The sequence below is a fragment of the Pteropus vampyrus genome, unplaced genomic scaffold (genome assembly GCF_000151845.1).
Source record: "Pteropus vampyrus isolate Shadow unplaced genomic scaffold, Pvam_2.0 Scaffold23, whole genome shotgun sequence".
Taxonomy (NCBI): Eukaryota; Metazoa; Chordata; class Mammalia; order Chiroptera; family Pteropodidae; genus Pteropus; species Pteropus vampyrus.
In genome coordinates, this window is record NW_011888804.1 from 352,541 (window position 1) to 368,344 (window position 15,804).

General features: G+C 49.9%; 2 protein-coding genes and 1 non-coding gene across 3 annotated transcripts in view; 1 reads left to right on the plus strand and 2 right to left on the minus strand.

Moving 5' to 3' along the window:
• The window catches only part of CDK2AP1 (cyclin dependent kinase 2 associated protein 1), a 4,813-nt gene extending 1,127 nt beyond the window's left edge, over nt 1-3,686 (plus strand). Inside the window, exons 2-3 of the mRNA XM_011355715.2 lie at nt 583-709; nt 2,881-3,686. Of these exons, the coding sequence (XP_011354017.1) occupies nt 583-709; nt 2,881-2,948 (195 nt within the window). The 3' untranslated portion in view covers nt 2,949-3,686. The remainder of the gene's footprint in view (nt 1-582; nt 710-2,880) is intronic.
• Nucleotides 3,687-4,641: 955 nt separating this feature from the next.
• LOC111737094 lies at nt 4,642-4,760 on the minus strand. The gene has a single exon (XR_002779350.1). It is a non-coding gene; the product is annotated as a 5S ribosomal RNA (ribosomal RNA).
• A 512-nt stretch (nt 4,761-5,272) lies between these two features.
• Nucleotides 5,273-15,681, minus strand: CUNH12orf65 (chromosome unknown C12orf65 homolog). Its single transcript, XM_011355718.2, has 3 exons — nt 15,531-15,681; nt 7,411-8,016; nt 5,273-5,872 (listed from the first exon to the last, which is right to left on the minus strand). The coding sequence occupies exons 2-3, from the start codon at nt 7,690-7,692 to the stop codon at nt 5,600-5,602; spliced, it is 555 nt and encodes a 184-aa protein (XP_011354020.1). The 5' UTR covers nt 7,693-8,016; nt 15,531-15,681; the 3' UTR covers nt 5,273-5,599.
• Between the last annotated feature and the right edge of the window lie 123 nt (nt 15,682-15,804).

Sequence of the window (15,804 nt, forward strand, 5' to 3'; positions counted from 1 at the left end):
CGAGGCCAGGAGGCAGAGGCGGCAGAGGAGGAGGGGGGCGCAGGCGAGGGCCTCGCGGAGCCGGAGGGCGGGCCGAGCCGGGGGCCGCCGGTGCGGGGTCTGCAGAGGACGGGCTTCTGGGGGGTGGTTTAAACACGTTCCGGGCTCTGTCCGGGTGGTCACTGGTGGCTTTTGTGGTCCTGCTGACCCCAGGTGTGGCCTCTGTCCTATTCACTCGCTCTGGACCCTCAGTCCCCTGCTCACACCCGCTCATCCGCCGGGTCCTAGGACATTCTTGGTGAACCCTTTCTTGTCGAGACACGCAATTTGAGATGATGAAAGAGCCTTCTGGAGACTGCGGGTGGTTTCTGTGGGTGAACGAGGACAGCAGAGGGCCACCTCCCTGCTCCGTACCTGGCCCTCAGAGGGGATGTGCCTGGCCCCAGCACAGGCAGCGGCTCTGGCCCACACTGCCCTGCCCCCACTGCCCTGCCCCCACTGCCCTACCCTGGCCGCTGTGGCACCGTGGTGGGGTCCTCCTGACTATGGCACTGGAGCCAGGTGGGGTTCAGTCCATCTGAACCCTTTTATTTCTGATTCTAGGGAACTGGGAACAGCCAGGTGCCCCAAAGCAAGTATGCCGAGCTGCTGGCCATCATTGAAGAGCTGGGGAAAGAGATCAGACCCACCTACGCGGGCAGCAAGAGCGCCATGGAGAGACTAAAACGAGGTGAGTCTGGGGCCTGGGCTCCCAGCAGGTGGTGACCCCAAAGCACTGGCCCGTCCGTCACTCCTGGTAAAGATTTTCTAGGGACGTTGTTGGGGGGAGTCCCTGCGTCACGGGGCTCCCGTTTGGTTTGAGTCACCGTCGGAGGTGCCGGCGTCAGGCGGGGTGAGCGGCTCTGTGGGATGTGGACCTGGGATCCGATGGGAAGGGCGTGGCGGCCCCTTGTCCTCAGATGGCGCTTCCAGGCGGGGCAGCCTGGCCAGTGAGCCTTGCTCGCCCTGTGTGCTGCCAGGAGGCCCACCGGCTTTAAGGAGGACTCTCCGGAGCTCCGCCCTGTGCCAGCTCTGCTCCTAGTGGCTGTCACGGCCCGGGGGGTATGGGTCTGTCCTCTTCTGCGGGAGGAGTGAGAACTCTTTGAAGTCTTTCATGGTTGACGGGGGAGGGCGGGTGGGAGGAGGAGATCACAGAAAAAGTGACTCACGTGAAGATGTGACTGACCCAGCTGATTCCAGAGGAAGTGAAATCGTTTGTTACCTCGTGAAGTAAAAGCGGAAGGGGGAAGGCATTTCTATTTCAGAAGGTGGCAGTTCAGAGCACCGTGGCCAAGTGTGAATTCAAGTTCGGGAGGGATTTGGGGGTTCTTAAAAGGCTTAGAGAAGCTACTTTGGAGAAAAAAGAGAGAGGAACCTTCAGTTACAAACCTAAGGCACAAAGTGGGGGGGCTGCTGTTGAGGCTGTGACTCCTGACAGGCCAGGTCAGCTGGGGACAGGCTCTGTGAGCCAGGGGCTTTGCTGGTGGTTAGGAAGCCCCTGTGAAGGCCGACCGCAAAGCTGTGCCGGGTGACAGCGGCCCTGGCGTGTGGAGTGGGACTAGCAGTTGGAGGCTGAAGAGGGCTTGGGGAGATGTGGAGTCTAACTGACCCAGCCCGGGGGCAGTGGGCATCACTCTCCTGCCGGCTGCCATTTGGACTCGGGAATTAAGGCCAGCCGTGGTGACTGGCATGCCCATCACCAAATGGGAATCCTTGGGAAGATGCTGGACTCCAAGGTCTAAAAGGTGGTCTATAGTCACCCCCAAAATTCAGTCGTTCAAGTCAGCACACGGATATACACCTGGTGACCACTCTGGGGCACGTCCTGGGCGAGCAGCTGGTCCCACAGTCACCCTAACAGCCGAGCCCAGGCTAGCTCAGTGTGCGGCATAGCAAGGAGACAGGGTCACAGGGTGCCAGGAGTCAGGTGCATTGTCTATATAGGTTGGCAAACTGCAGCCGATGAGCCCAGAATGTTTTTTATGATTTTTAATAGGGAGAAAATTACGACCTTTTGACATTTGAAAATTATGTGAAATTCAGACTTCCGCGTCCGTGAAGGTTTATTGGCATGCAGCCACACCCACTGCTATGTAGCGTCTCTGGCAGGTTTCGTGGCACAGTGCCAGAGCTGGGCAGTCGTGGCAGTGTCTCTGGCCCTTTATAGAAAAAGTCTTCTGAAGCGCGGAGAGATGAGACTTGTGTGGCATGGACGCCTAAGTGACTTGGGATGTCATTCCCATTGCCCTCTGGGAGTAATCTCGGAATAGATTATTGGTGTCTAGTAAAATGAGATCAGTATTTCATGAAGTTCAGTAGAGGCAAAACCATGGAGAGGAAAGACGGGGAGAGTAACAGGGCAGGAGATGGCTCAGCCACCCTGGGGGCGACACGTCGCAGCAGGCCAAAGTGGGACGTACGTGGCCAGTCGTCATCCTGCACGGCGACACGTGCAGGCTACTGGACACGGTCAAGCCCTTCCTAGAATTTAGAAGACAGAGAAAAATAACGATTTGAAGGCGTGGAGTCTCCAGAGAGGGTCAGGCTTAAAGACACACGTCCTCGCGTCGTCTAGATGCTAACACAGTGACTGCAGAGTCACATCATGAACAGAAAGGTGCTGGCTGTCCCCGAGGGCAGGAGGATGTTATTTGTTAGGGTGACCCGAAGCGATTTGGCTAGGACGGGAGGGCTTCGAGAGGCGGGATGGGGTGGGTGTTGGTGCGTTTCAGACCGCCTGGGTGCTTGGGTGCTGGGTGGTTTGGATGTAGGTCCCGAGTTCCCCACCAGCATGAGGGTTTTCCGGCTGGCGGTGAAAGGACCTTCTTCTGGAAGGTTCTCAGCCTCTGTCTTCTCTTCCAGGCATTATCCACGCTAGAGGACTGGTTCGGGAGTGCTTGGCCGAAACGGAGCGGAACGCCAGGTCCTAGCTGCCTCGACAGCACAGAAGGTTTTCCATCTTCTTCCAAGAAGTTACAGCTCATCTCCCCTGCTCAGATGAAACTTGTTTTCAGAATGGTGACAGTTTTGTTTCCCCTCTCCGGGCCCCTCCCACGGCTCATTAGGCTCCGAACCTACAGTCTCTAAGATCGAGAAGACATTTCACAGTTGATTAGGATTTACATTTTAAATAGTTAGGAACTACCCAGGGTTTTTTTTCCGTTCGTTATTTTTTTTTTATGCATTGATTCAAAAGATGCACGTAAAGTTATCTATCTCACAGCAAACTGTAGTTTGCCTCCAAGATACTAGAGTTTCTCTTTGAACACATTTACGTTGCCCAGATTGTCCGTTTCTTTTCGTAAATTAGTACAACTCTAAGAGTTTCGTTTTCAGTGCACAAATAGCACGCTTCACCTAGTAGCTGGTCCCGTTTGCCGTACGTATAGATTCTGCTTAAAGTGACTTCTTTTTGCTTAAGCATTTGCATGACTGTTAGTGCTTTGAAACCAATTTTTGAAATGCACAAGTTATAAATACAGAAGAAAGAGCAACTCATCAAACCTAACCTAACAAGGACCCCTGAAATTTTTCCTAAGACTGTATGTAGATTTCAGTTCTGCCCTTCCCGTAAGTTGACCCAAACATCTGGAAGAAAATGACTAACACTGTTTGCATCTTTGTATGTATTTATTACTTGATGTAATAAAGCTTATTTTCATTAACAATTTGTATGAAGATGTGGGTTCCTTGAATCAAGTGGTATTTTAAAAAACAGCTCCTTAAGGGGAGGCGGGAGACACCCGTCGAAGGTAAGTATTTTCCCATCTGACTCAAACATTTCGTGTGATGATGTCATTAGCACAATGGGCTGGGGCGTACCCTGGTCCGAAGGCAGGGTTGTGGGAAGCTGCATCACAGTGCATTTCGCCCGCAGTGGCCTTATGGGTACACCAGGACAGAAAGCAAAGCAATAGTGACAGCAGTTACTAACTAACCCCCCACCGTATTTCCTGAGCGCTACAGGAATCTTTCATACAAGGCGGCTACCAAACTCACATCAGCTGCTTCATCCGGTGCTCACCGAACTACCCGCTTTGGCGCCTGGTAAAACGCCAGGTTACGCTGGATGTGTTGAGAATCCGTGTGGTGGTCTCCATGGCTTCCCACGGGGTTTTGAGGTAATTTTTACTATATACCTTAGGCACTGAGCCCCATGCACTAAGGGCTCATTCACCTTGGTGAGGGCTACGGTCAGTTCTGCAGGCACGAGGCAGTCCCAGCCGACAGGTGTAAGGCCGTGGGAGCGGGTCCTAGGAGGGGGCTTGTCCGTGTCTACATGATAGGAAATTCAACAAGGTACGAGACAGACAGACGGAAGCCACTGCCCTTCCTGTGCACCTTGCCCACTCTCCTGGTCTCGTGTGTACTGTGCCAGGTATGTTACCTGCTGCCTTGAGTGGGCAAGGGGCCACTCACTGCCACCACAGGACTAGACGGCCTTGTGTTGAACGCTTAAGCTCCCAGAGCAGGTCACTCTAAGGTGAGAGGAGCTATAACTGTTTTAAACTTTTTTTAAATTAAAAAAAAAATTTTTTTTAGGTGAAGCCTCACAGATTGGTTGACCTCACAGATTACAAGGACCTTGTCACCTTGCAATCCCTACCTCATCTTAATTTTTTACGCCTACAGCACCTGGTCTTCCTAGGTGGTCTCCCGTCCAAGTACTCACCAGGCCCAACCCTGCTTAGCTTCCGAGGTCAGACGGGATCGGGCTTGTTCAGGGTGGCATGGCCGTGGACTAAAACTGGCTGCTTTAAGGGTAAGTTTATTTGGATGTGTGCCTGCTGAATGGACTGAGGCAGCCCTGGGTCGGACAGTGGCTTCACTTCTTGGTTTTTCCCTGCTTGTTTTATGCGTGAACTCCGGATGTGCCCTATGCCAGGCTATTAACTATGCCTAAAATAACCCCACACAGTTTTAAGGTCAAATCCAGCAAATTCTCAAACAAATCAGGCTTCTGGAATCTCATCTCTTATAAATCTACTTGTAAATCTGCTTACAGGGAACGATACGTGTATTTCCACATCAGAGAGGTTACGTGGCCACGTAGTCTAATCAGCTAACGGAAATGAAGAAATAACTTACAAACTTGCAAAGTTTTTACATAAGTTTTCTTCTCTTAACCTGATGTGAAGCTAAATGACATCTAAGTATCACTGAACAATGACCTCCCAGTGCATGACAAGGTGGCACTAAGTGCTATTCTTGTTTGTTTCAATTCCACAGTTCTCCATAAAAATGGACCGTATAATACTTAAAAAAAAAAAAGTTTATTTCTAACCTTTGATAATAAAGTAAGATACAATCACATAAATGTACAGCTTCAAGAATTAAGGTGACTTCCTTCTAACTACTGCCCAGGTCAAGAAACAACTGTCAGCCACCCGAGAACCCCTCCAAGTACCAGTTCACAGTGACAACCCGTTCCCCGCCCCCAGCGTGGCCACTCTTACAGTGCCTTCGCTGTTTCTTTCGCTTTTACTCTAGAAATGTGCAACTCTGTTCACTACGGTTTCATCCACTGCTGAAAAAATGTCACGTCTCTTAAGCCTGTCAGACATGCGCTGACCGCTGTCAGTCACTCCCGGGAGGGGCCTGGTGGACTCCTCCAGTCAGAGTCTGCGCTGCTTTCTCTGTGGACGTTTTTGCTCGATTCCCAGAGTTCTTTCAGTATTTTCTTTTTCTCTAGGGTTTCCTTTGCTCTTTTTTTCCTTTCTTGCTTTTTCTTCTCTGCTTCTCGTTTTTCTTTGTAAATAAGACTGTTTTCGCCGTTGTAGAAAACATCCACTTTCTCCTGTAGGATTTTCCGGGCTAGCTTTCTGTTCTGGTCGACGGACCTCGTCTGATGGCACTGTGAGAGAGAATGTTCTACAGTGTGAAATCGGGACAGGACCTCGGGGATCGTATAACAACCTAGTCACTCTACAGGTGGGGACGGGCCCGAGAGGCAAAGCCACTTGTCAAGAACCCCAGTGAGTCAGTGACAGGATGAAGGCCAGACCCTTTCCTGCCTCCGCCCGCGCCGTCCCACACTCCAGCTGTATTATGTGGCTTTCACGGACCGTTTCACAGGGATGTTGTTTTGTTTACAAGCAATGGTAGCCTTCGAATAAGTTAAAGTCTCAAAAAGTATTTTGAAAACAACCGGTATGTCTAGCGAGGCACTTCGCACCATTTATAAACGTAAAAGTGCCAGAGAGGGAAGCAGCATGTCATTCTGCTTCCCTCTCTGGCACTTGCTGTGGAGTACCTCGGTATGACAGGCCAGTGCCCTGCAAAGCTCGTCGATGAAAAATTTTGTGGTGTGCGTTAGGGGGAAAGAGCAGCACTAAAAGCGAACCTGGAGAAAGTTATATCAGGCTCAACGAGTTAGGTCAGGTCTCGTGATTTTACTTGTTGCTCATGAATGACACTTTTCCAAGGAGGAAAAGAGAAGAGATTGCGGTTTTCACTGAGAGGCTCTTGGCTGAAACCCGGCGGTGAAGACGAGCTGCCAGGCGTGCGGGCTTGGGGTTTGGTCTCGGCCGACCCCCGCGGCTACAGGGCGCTGGCAGGTTACTTAACCTCTCTGGGCCTCGGATCCCTTCTCTGTACCCTGACGAGGAGAACGCGCACGGGCTCGCTGAAACTGAGTCGGCGCGTGCGGAGCTGCCGAGGCCGGTGCGGGCCGCGTGCGCGAGACGCAGAAGCGTGGGGTACGCGAGGGACCCCTTCGCCTGCTCTCCGCTGCGCCGCAGGCTCGTGCTCCTCCGGCCGCTCGGGGTACAGCCTGGACGGACGGTCCGGCCGCAGAGGCGCTGGGGCCACTGCCAGCACAGCAGGCGGCAGGGGAAGGCGCTCTGCCCTGTCCCAGAGGCTCGGATGTGCTGAAAGCTGGTGGCGCTCTGTTCAGACACTGGATTTTTACCTGAAGCAGGAACTTCCGCAGGCAGCGGTGCACAGCTTCCGAGGGCTGAAAACGGTTTGCCTCTGTCATCTCAGGCTCAGAAGGTGGGTGTCATTGACATTTACCAAAGGGACATGGAGGATGTGGCCATCCCAGTTAATCAGCCGGTCACTGACGGCTGAGGCTGCCAGAGGACAGTCCTGCCTGCTTGCTGCTCGCTCGGGCTGGGCACCCACGGCTGGGCACCCACGGCAGTGCCCTGGCAGCCTGCCCAACTCCAGGGCGGCCAGACCTGGCTCCAGAGGGCCCTGGAAGGAGGCTCGTGGGCACGGAAGGCTCTGCCTCACCAACGGTGTGAGCAGGGACGGGGCGTGCAGCGCCCTCTAGTGCCCGGGGCCGGAATGAACGTTTCAGCCAACCATCACTTTCACTCAGGAGCCATCTAAGCCATTTAAAACCAGTGACTCAGGGGACCACGCTCCCCCCACCCCAAGCTTCTCTACCTTGACGACGAGGCCGGAGGGGATGTGCTTCAGCACCACGCAGTTGCTGGTTTTGTTGGTGGCCTGGCCCCCAGGACCATGTCCTTTCACAAACTGCTCTTCAAGTTCGCTCTCGTCCAGGGCAAGCAGAGCAGGGCGGTCCTTCTTGCCCGCCGCCTGGATGGGAGTGACTGCTGTTCCCGGGGATGACAGCGTCGGCCTCCCCACGCGCCAGAGGCCCCGCGGCACTGGGCACATTCTGGCCAGTGGGGCAGGAAAGCGAAACCAGCCCGAGGCGCTCATGGGGTGAGAGCTTCTGCTTGCTCCGGACCTGAGTCAGACAAAAAGACGGGCTTTCGGGAACGTGTGCTTGCTCTCGGGGACACTTCTGGCTCTGAGGCAACCTTTAGAGGCCATTTCGGACGATGCCCGCTCGTGCTGGGGAGTGGAGACACCGCGTCTGGCCACGCACACCTCTCCGGCCTGCCATCAGTTGGGGGGTTCCAGCAGCACAGGCCCTGCCGGCTGACAAATATTTTCTTAGAGCAAAAATATCTTCAACGCACCCCTGAGGTGCTGTTTTCTCAGGAAGGAGAGGTTTTGAGTGTGAAATTCAGAAGAACAGGGCTGCAATTTGATAAAGAAATATTAAATAGTACATCGAGCAGAAATTAGGGTCAAGTGACATTATTTAAACGTGGGAGAATCTTTGAAACCAAGACACAGAGACGACAGTATGCGATCGTCTGTTTTATAGCTGGGCTTAAACAGTCTGACATAGTAAATATCACTATCAATCAATGTCATGATTGTTGTATTTTAATGTTTCCAGTTTCATGGGTTTGAACAGGAACATCTGTTCCCTCAGACGCACTGCCAACAACATGCTCCAACTGGAACTTGTCGTTAGAACTGCCGAACCGACCGATTTTTATTATTAAGGTGCCTGTGAGGTTCAAAGTACCACGCGAGGTCTAGAGAGAGACACGGGGTGAAAAAGAGCTAGACTCTGTCTTCGGGGACCCCGCGGTCTAGTCCGAGAAGAGACAGGCAAAGGAAAGCGGTATTTAACAGAAAGACTTAAGTAACTGCTGGAGACGTAGCGCGAGGCTGAAACGTCTTGGCTGACAAATGAACGGTATAAAGACGAACAGCTGTGAGGCCACGGTGACCCCCGCCCCACAGGCCTTTACGTCTTTCAGGAGTGGGAGGGACAAAGACAGAAGGGTCCGAAAGGTGTTCCTTCTTTTCGAAGACGCTCCCCGTGTGAACGGGGGCGAGTCACGACCAAGGGTGGTCTCCCCACCTGGAAAATGGGTGAAGCAGCCCTTCTCCACCCGCTCGACCCAGGGTTGAGGATCTGAGAAAAGTGTTCTGGAAAGGGCTTTGCTGATAACTTCGAAGGCACAAGACTGGTTTTCAGTCTTGTCACCTAGTGGATTATGGCAACTACGAATGTGCCACTTTTTTATGCTTCTTGATCAAGGATTACATAAGCACTAAAAGCACGCGGCTCTTTTTACTGTCTTCCCATGGAGGCTCTAAGTAGCTTCTTTCACTATGGGAAACGTTGTAAATTCCAGCTCTAACACAGAACTGGCGTCTAAGCCAAATGTGAACGTCCACCCTGCGATGTCCCCAGGATTGCTCTCAGCCCGTGAACCTTTCGCCTACTGGCCATGTTGACCGCTAACATCTACGGAGCCCACACCCGCCTCCAGGTAAGCCTGGAGGAGCCCGAACGCACACTCGGGCCGAGGCGTTGCTTCTTTGTAAATACGTGCATTTTCTGTTACTTTAAATCTAGGTATCTGTCTTAGTAATCGATACAGCTGCTGCTGAGATGACGCTGGTCATTTTTAGAATGACGATACATCCCTATCCCTACTGTTTCTATGGAAAACAAATATACTTTCCAAGCCTTATGCTGATGCTAGTTTTCAATTCTGTGAGTGACACTCTGGTCTACACGCGTGTCTTCTTTGTGAAAAGTCTGACGTTCAGAATGTTCTGTCAGTCTCAGAGGGTGATAATTGAGGTGGTGTTGTAAGGTGCTCCATGGCTGTGAAGGGGTATATTTTGAAATGGAGTGTGCCCATGAAAATGGTACTTTACAAATTGGTTTTGTTTATCATGTGTGAAATAGTTCAGGGATCGTCTCAGGAAAAAGAGATAAACGATAAACCCAGGCATTTTCCCTGAAATCGCCATAACAAAAGACCCCTCCCCTATAAATGGTTCCATGGACGAGACGACATGGTGCCCGGAACTTCCCTTCCCTTGTTTCTGCTTTCGACCCACAGAACAGAATTCCTTTGTGTATCAGACAGCGTCTAGTCCCTGGATTAGATCCGTAATGGAGCCCAGGGCCTCTCCTGGGGCTTCTCTTCTGCTGGTTAGTAAATCTGACCGGCGGGACAGCCCTGCGATACGGTGACAAAGAGAGGAAGCGAGTCTGAGAGCAGGCGAGCCCCGGACAAAGGGCGGAGAGGAAGGTGCTTTTATCTGCTGCTTTGCCATCAGTCCGCTGTTCCAGATCTACCTTTCTGTCCTAGTTCAGAGCTGGAAGGTCTCCCAGCCGACTGGAGTTCAAGGCTGCTTTGTGTGACAGCTAATTCCAACGGCCAACCAGACGATTCTAAATACCGTTAGTATCTCCTGGAGCTCTGGCGCTACTCCAAGGACGGCTGAAAAACGACACACACACCCATGGCTCCACTTCCCCAAAGCCCAGAGAAGAATACAGATTGGATTTCGTTTTTTGTGATTCCCACAGAGCCACCCAAAGTCTCTGGGGAAACAATAAAAGTGGCTCAAATTAGAGCTCGTCCGTGACATTGAGAGAGGAAAAAAACATGGTAATGAGGGCTGTGGGTAAGGGGAGACCAGCGGTCATGGCAGCTTTGCGCCCATTCCTTCTGGGAGTGTGAGCTTCAGTTCAGGGCTGGCTCTGCACCCTGACTTCCCATCAGCTCTGTCTTTCCTCGATGACGGCTCCCGCACTAACGAGCCGACAGCGCTTCGGGGGTAAAGCCTCTCATTGTCAGAGTCCCTTCCCACTTGGTCAAGTCGGAGGTGACAGCTGTCAGGCCTCTACAAAAGGGAACTTCATCTGTTCAGTGATACTCTCAACATCTACTGTGAGCCAGGCAGGGGCCTCCAGGAGCCCAAGGGGCCCGCAGCCTAAAGGAGAAATTAAGACGTCCATAAACATGATACAGGCCACAGCCCGGAATGGGTGACCCGCTGCACAACAGTGGTTCTCTGACGTCCCTATGCCCCCCGGTCACCCTTTGGGCGCCTGTCTTCTTGACCTGGGCCCAGCTGGCACACAGCCCCTCCCCGGCTTCCACAATTGGCCCAAACCGGGACGGGCGCTTGGCCGCACGGAGGGCATGTGGAGCTCTGGGCTGTGGCCGTGACCAGAGCAGAGTCATCGACTGAAACCAGACGCGTGAGGGGCGGCTTGTCCCATCAACAGCTCTAATGCTCTGGGTGGAAGTGGCTTGGTTACTGCCGTCCTTTCGTGTCTGAGAGAGAAGATATCTGAATCTAGTTTCAGGAAGGCACAGGATTCTGGTCTCTGGACGCGCCTTCTGGAAGCCATGTGCCTAAAACTCACTGTCTGACTGTTTTTTAGGAAGGGAGAGGACTAGCTTCTCTTAGCTACAACTTTCATGGCCTATCAACCTTGCAAGAACATCGTCGCAAGTAACTAAAGGAACATGTGAGGGGGTTACTGGAAATGGGGTGCTTAGGGAAGATGGTTTTCAAGTTTCAGGTATAGACAAACCCCCCGGGGGCCTTGTGGGATGGGGTCCTGGTTCATTAGGTGTGCGGTGGGGCCTGAGACTCTGCATTTCTAACCGGCTCCCGGGCGAGGCCGTTGCTGCTGGTTCGGGAACCACACCTGGATGGTCATGGCTACGGGCTTTGAGCAAGGACGCCGCCGGAATCCTGGCTCTCAGCACTGTCTGAGTGCTGGGGGAGGGTCCCAGGACCAGACGGCAAAGGTGGAGACGGGGAAGGTACAAAGGAGAGGGATGGGTGGGAAGGGAAAATAGAGAAAAGAATTAAGTGAATATTGATTCGAGCTAATGGAGAAGGTGCAATGGTAACAAGGGGACTGAGAAACTGGGTCATCTGGAAACAGAACACTGAAAATGTTGGTTTCTATGGCATTCAGGTTCTAGAACAGTGTCCAACACGGTACAATGCAAGCTGCACCTGAAATTCTGAATTTTCTAGTAGTCACACTAAAAACAGTAAAAAGAAACCGATGAAATTAATTTTGACATATTTAAAAAATATATTTATTTTAATATATTAACTCACTATATCCAAAATGTTATTTCAACATATAATCAATATAAAAATTATCGATATTTTAATTATGCTTTTTATATGATGTCTTCAAAATCTGGGGTGTATTCATGGTCACAACATGTCAGTTTAGACTAGCCACACGTGCTACCGCACTGGATGGGGGAGCTCTAGAATCTTCTACTCAGAGTGAGGTCCATAGAGCAGCAGCAACGGCTCTCCTTGGGAGCCTGTGAGGAATGAAGGCTCTCAGGCCCCACCCCAGGCCTCCTACGTGAGAACCTGCATTTCAGGAAGATTCTCGGGTGATGGAGGGGCATGCTCCCAAAGTTTGAGAAGCGCTGGGCTGGAACACAGGAATTAGCAAGTTCTCCCAGCTTACGGATACTTGTCTTGTTTCCCCCTCCCCAATAAGAAGATAAAATGACAGGTCGCAAAACAACAACCCAATCAATGGCGAAGGACCAAACACAGAGAGCGTGAACAGACTGATGCGCGATGCTGCAGCTTTAAAAAGACAAAATGGCCAGCTGATGGCACCAGAAGCTAAGCGAGAGGAGAATGATTTTCTGAGAAATGCTTAATAATCATTCATTCACAGTGGTGCCTTTCTCTACCTTTCACATCCGGCTCACTCCGTTCTAGTCGCCTGACATGCTGATGAGGGCTGGACACCTCCCCGAATGGAACCAGTGTGGCTCAGGCTTGAACCAGACTGCGTCCTTTCCGAGGTGTGGGGTTTACACGGAAGATAAAGCACCTTTGGCCCACAGGAAGTGTTTATAGAGAATCCTTTCTCAAGTAAGACAAGCATAATAGATTGAGCAGGAAATGCAGAGCCGTCATCTTTGATTTTGAGGGACAAGAAGAAGAGGAGACTATTCTGTGTCTGCTCTGAATTTAACAGGTTTACTGCTGCTCGGTTCAAGAGACAACTAATGAAGTAGATAAGGAGAACAGCTTTCAATTCATGCAATACCAACATCCTGTTCAGTTTTTTTTTTTTTAAACAGAAAACTTTGAATCCACAGAGAATTACACCTGTCCTATTTGTGGGCATCACCGTGACTGTCTTCTATTTATGGCATCTAACAGGAACTTTATAATTTATCGCCTACGCTATTAAAATAAGACAGAAACACATAAAAAAGCGGCAATAACACTCTACATTTTCTCCGAAAAGTCTCAACGCCTCTCTTACCATAACACTGCCTTGTATTTGTTTAGGACTTAAATGTTTTCAAAGCACTTTCAAATACGTTATCGCATTCGATGCGAATAAAGAAGCGACGCACACTGCGTGGGTTATTTCAGGAAGATTTATCGTGGAAGAACATTAGGTAGTCCATTTTTTAAACTAAATTGATCCTTTCTACAGCGTGTTTCTTTACCTTTCATAATATCTCCAGATCTGTTCTTCCGCAGCTCCCTAAGGTGTCAGCTTATTTTCCTCAACTTCCTCTTGGCTCTCCCTCTCATCTTTTTGTCCCTGAAAAGCCATATTGCTTTGTAGTCAGTGTGACCCGCATTCATGTCTGGACCCAGTGATTTACTCACTGTGCAAGTCCGGTTATTTTTCCTCATCTATAAAATGGAGGTAGTGCTGCTTAGGGTGAGAAAAAAATTATACGTGTTGCCCTTAATGTAAAGCAATTAGTACTCTGGATTCCTAAACTGTAAAGCTCAGGGACCACTGACTAACACATCACAAATGGTGGTCTCGCCCCACAAAACCAATCTGCAAACTGATTATTTCATGGATTTTTGTTTTAGAGTTCTATGTGAAAAGGCTTCTAGAACAGTGACTTGCTAATTATTTTACTTGGTACGGTCCCATTTAAGAAGTACTCGGAAACCATGAAATTACCAAAGACATGCTGTTTGGTGAGGTCATAATTGTGGTCTACATAAGCAGGTGCCAAGGAGAAAATTATGATGCGAAGAATACAGCTTGACATGCCAGCAGGTTCAAATGGAAAGATGAAGTTATCTTCACCAAAGCAAGTCCTGGTTTAAACATAAAGATCTATAGGAATTATCTAATATAGTAAGAAAATTCAGAAGGACAGGAGAGGTGAAAAAATTCACATTTAAATGTATACCTGATCATTTCCTTCCATGTATAATGGTTAAACTATAGATGGAAAGTTTTAGACTTCCTTGTCTTTTGCTGTGGAGAACTGTCCTCTCTCCCCATGACAAACTATTTGTATATAAAAATCAGTGACACAAAGTAACATCCTGGTTAACAAACATCAGATTTCTCAAGTCATTAGTGGCCACTAGATGAACAGTTATACTTAATACATTTACTGGAATTTCTGAAGCTTTCTATGTCTTTTCTATGTTCATAAGTAACTTCTATGGGCTCTAAAAACTACCTTTTTAGCTGTTTATAAAGCTTTGAAAAAGGCACTTCTTCTCTCCAGTCCAATTAGTTATTAAAGGCAATTTCCACTCTGAAGTTTTTAAAATTAAGACCCTCCTGAAGAGCTTCACCTAAATTAAGACATATATTGTGAGCAACTTTGCCAAAATATTTCACTGCATCTGTTGGTTAACAAGATAACAAGGCTAATCAGAATACTAGAATTCTAATTAACATTAATAGATAAAAAAAAAAAAGCTACCTAAAATCACACTGCCAACAACAAAAAACAAAACAGACACTCTCAGACTGATCAGAGTTCATCTGAGTTTTTAGCCAAAGTGATGATCCTCTGCCTCTTGCACAGTTAGGAACTAGTCTAGTATTACTCGCTTTAGGGTAGTATTTTTCTTGTAAGGAAACACCTCTTTCTGTGGAGCTATCTCAGGAATTCACATTTCTTAATTCTTCTGTGAGTGCGAGATTCTACACTGTCTCAAATAACAGATTTTGTGATTAACTAAAACTAGTGATAAAACTGCCAGTTTTTTGTTTTTGTGGATTTGAAATACGTTCGCCTAAAACAGAGACATGTATTTAAAAATAATTTGATTTTTGCATAGATATTATATGAGCATAATATCGACTGGTGGTGTAACACAATTTGGGGTGGGTGGGTTCAATTTGTTTAAGCTTGAAATCTTCCATACACGGGAGGGTTTGGGATAGAGATGGAATTTTTACTGTTGAGACATAACTGTTGGATATTCTTAGGAGGCTCAGATGAGATGAAATGCCTCCTGGCAGATTTGATATTCCAAGGGCAAATACATCTGCGTCCTGGCTTCTGAGGCACATCTAAGTGATAGGCAAAGCCCCTTTCCTGTGGGCTCAGGACACCTGGAGGGAAATCTAAGAGCTGGAAGTAACTTCAAAGTTAACTAGTCTGAAAAATGTGGACTGAACAGTGAGAATGAGATTGCCTGAGGGCCCACAGGGAGAGACGCGGTATTTCTGGTCCTTCGAAAGATCTGGCAAGAGCAAAGCTGACACCGACAACATGCGAGGCCGGAAACAGCCTTGACGCATGCTAAGCGCAACACTAGGCTCTGCTGAACAAGTGAATGAAGATCGTTCCATTTGTCCATGGGCCTTGGTGGCACTGTTTTCTCCAGGGTGGTGGGCTTTCCTCCCCGTCGCCCCTTCAAGTCCTTGAAGAACCCCAGGGCCGACCCATAGCAGCCTAGGGTAAACCAGGTCCAGGGAAAACTTAGTTCGGGAGTCCGAACCGACTTCACCTCAAAGGCAGCAGGGCCTCAGGTCAACTGGTTACGCGACTCATGGTCGCAAACCAAGAAACTCAAGGCGTCCGGGTTCCTAGCCCTCTCTACACAGCCCTTGACAATCGTGGGCAACCAAGTGGGTGCCTGGCTTCTCCGCGGACACTTACCTGGCCCCAGGTTTGGCCTCCGCCCCCAAAGACCTGGGGGAACCAGAACCACCGCATTAGACGGATCGCGATCGCGATCTCGACTCTGCGCACGCGCCGTACTCCGGTCGTGGCTTCCCTCACCAGCGCGAGGCTCATTCTTACCAACTGCGCATGCGGGAAGCTGAGGTCTCCTTCGCACGTAGCACCCAGAGAGCCAATCAGACGAGAGGACCTGACAGCAGCCCCGCCTCCTCCCGGTTCCCAGGCGTCGGACCGCCCTCTTCCGCACAAA

Excerpts from the sequence above, each read along its gene's own strand:
- CUNH12orf65 (XM_011355718.2), bottom strand. The coding sequence starts at position 7,692 with ATGAGCGCCTCGGGCTGGTTTCGCTTTCCTGCCCCACTGGCCAGAATG. Across the intron at positions 5,873-7,410 it reads CCTCCGGCCTCGTCGTCAAG|TGCCATCAGACGAGGTCCGT; the intron begins GTAGAGAAGCTT and ends TCTCTCTCACAG.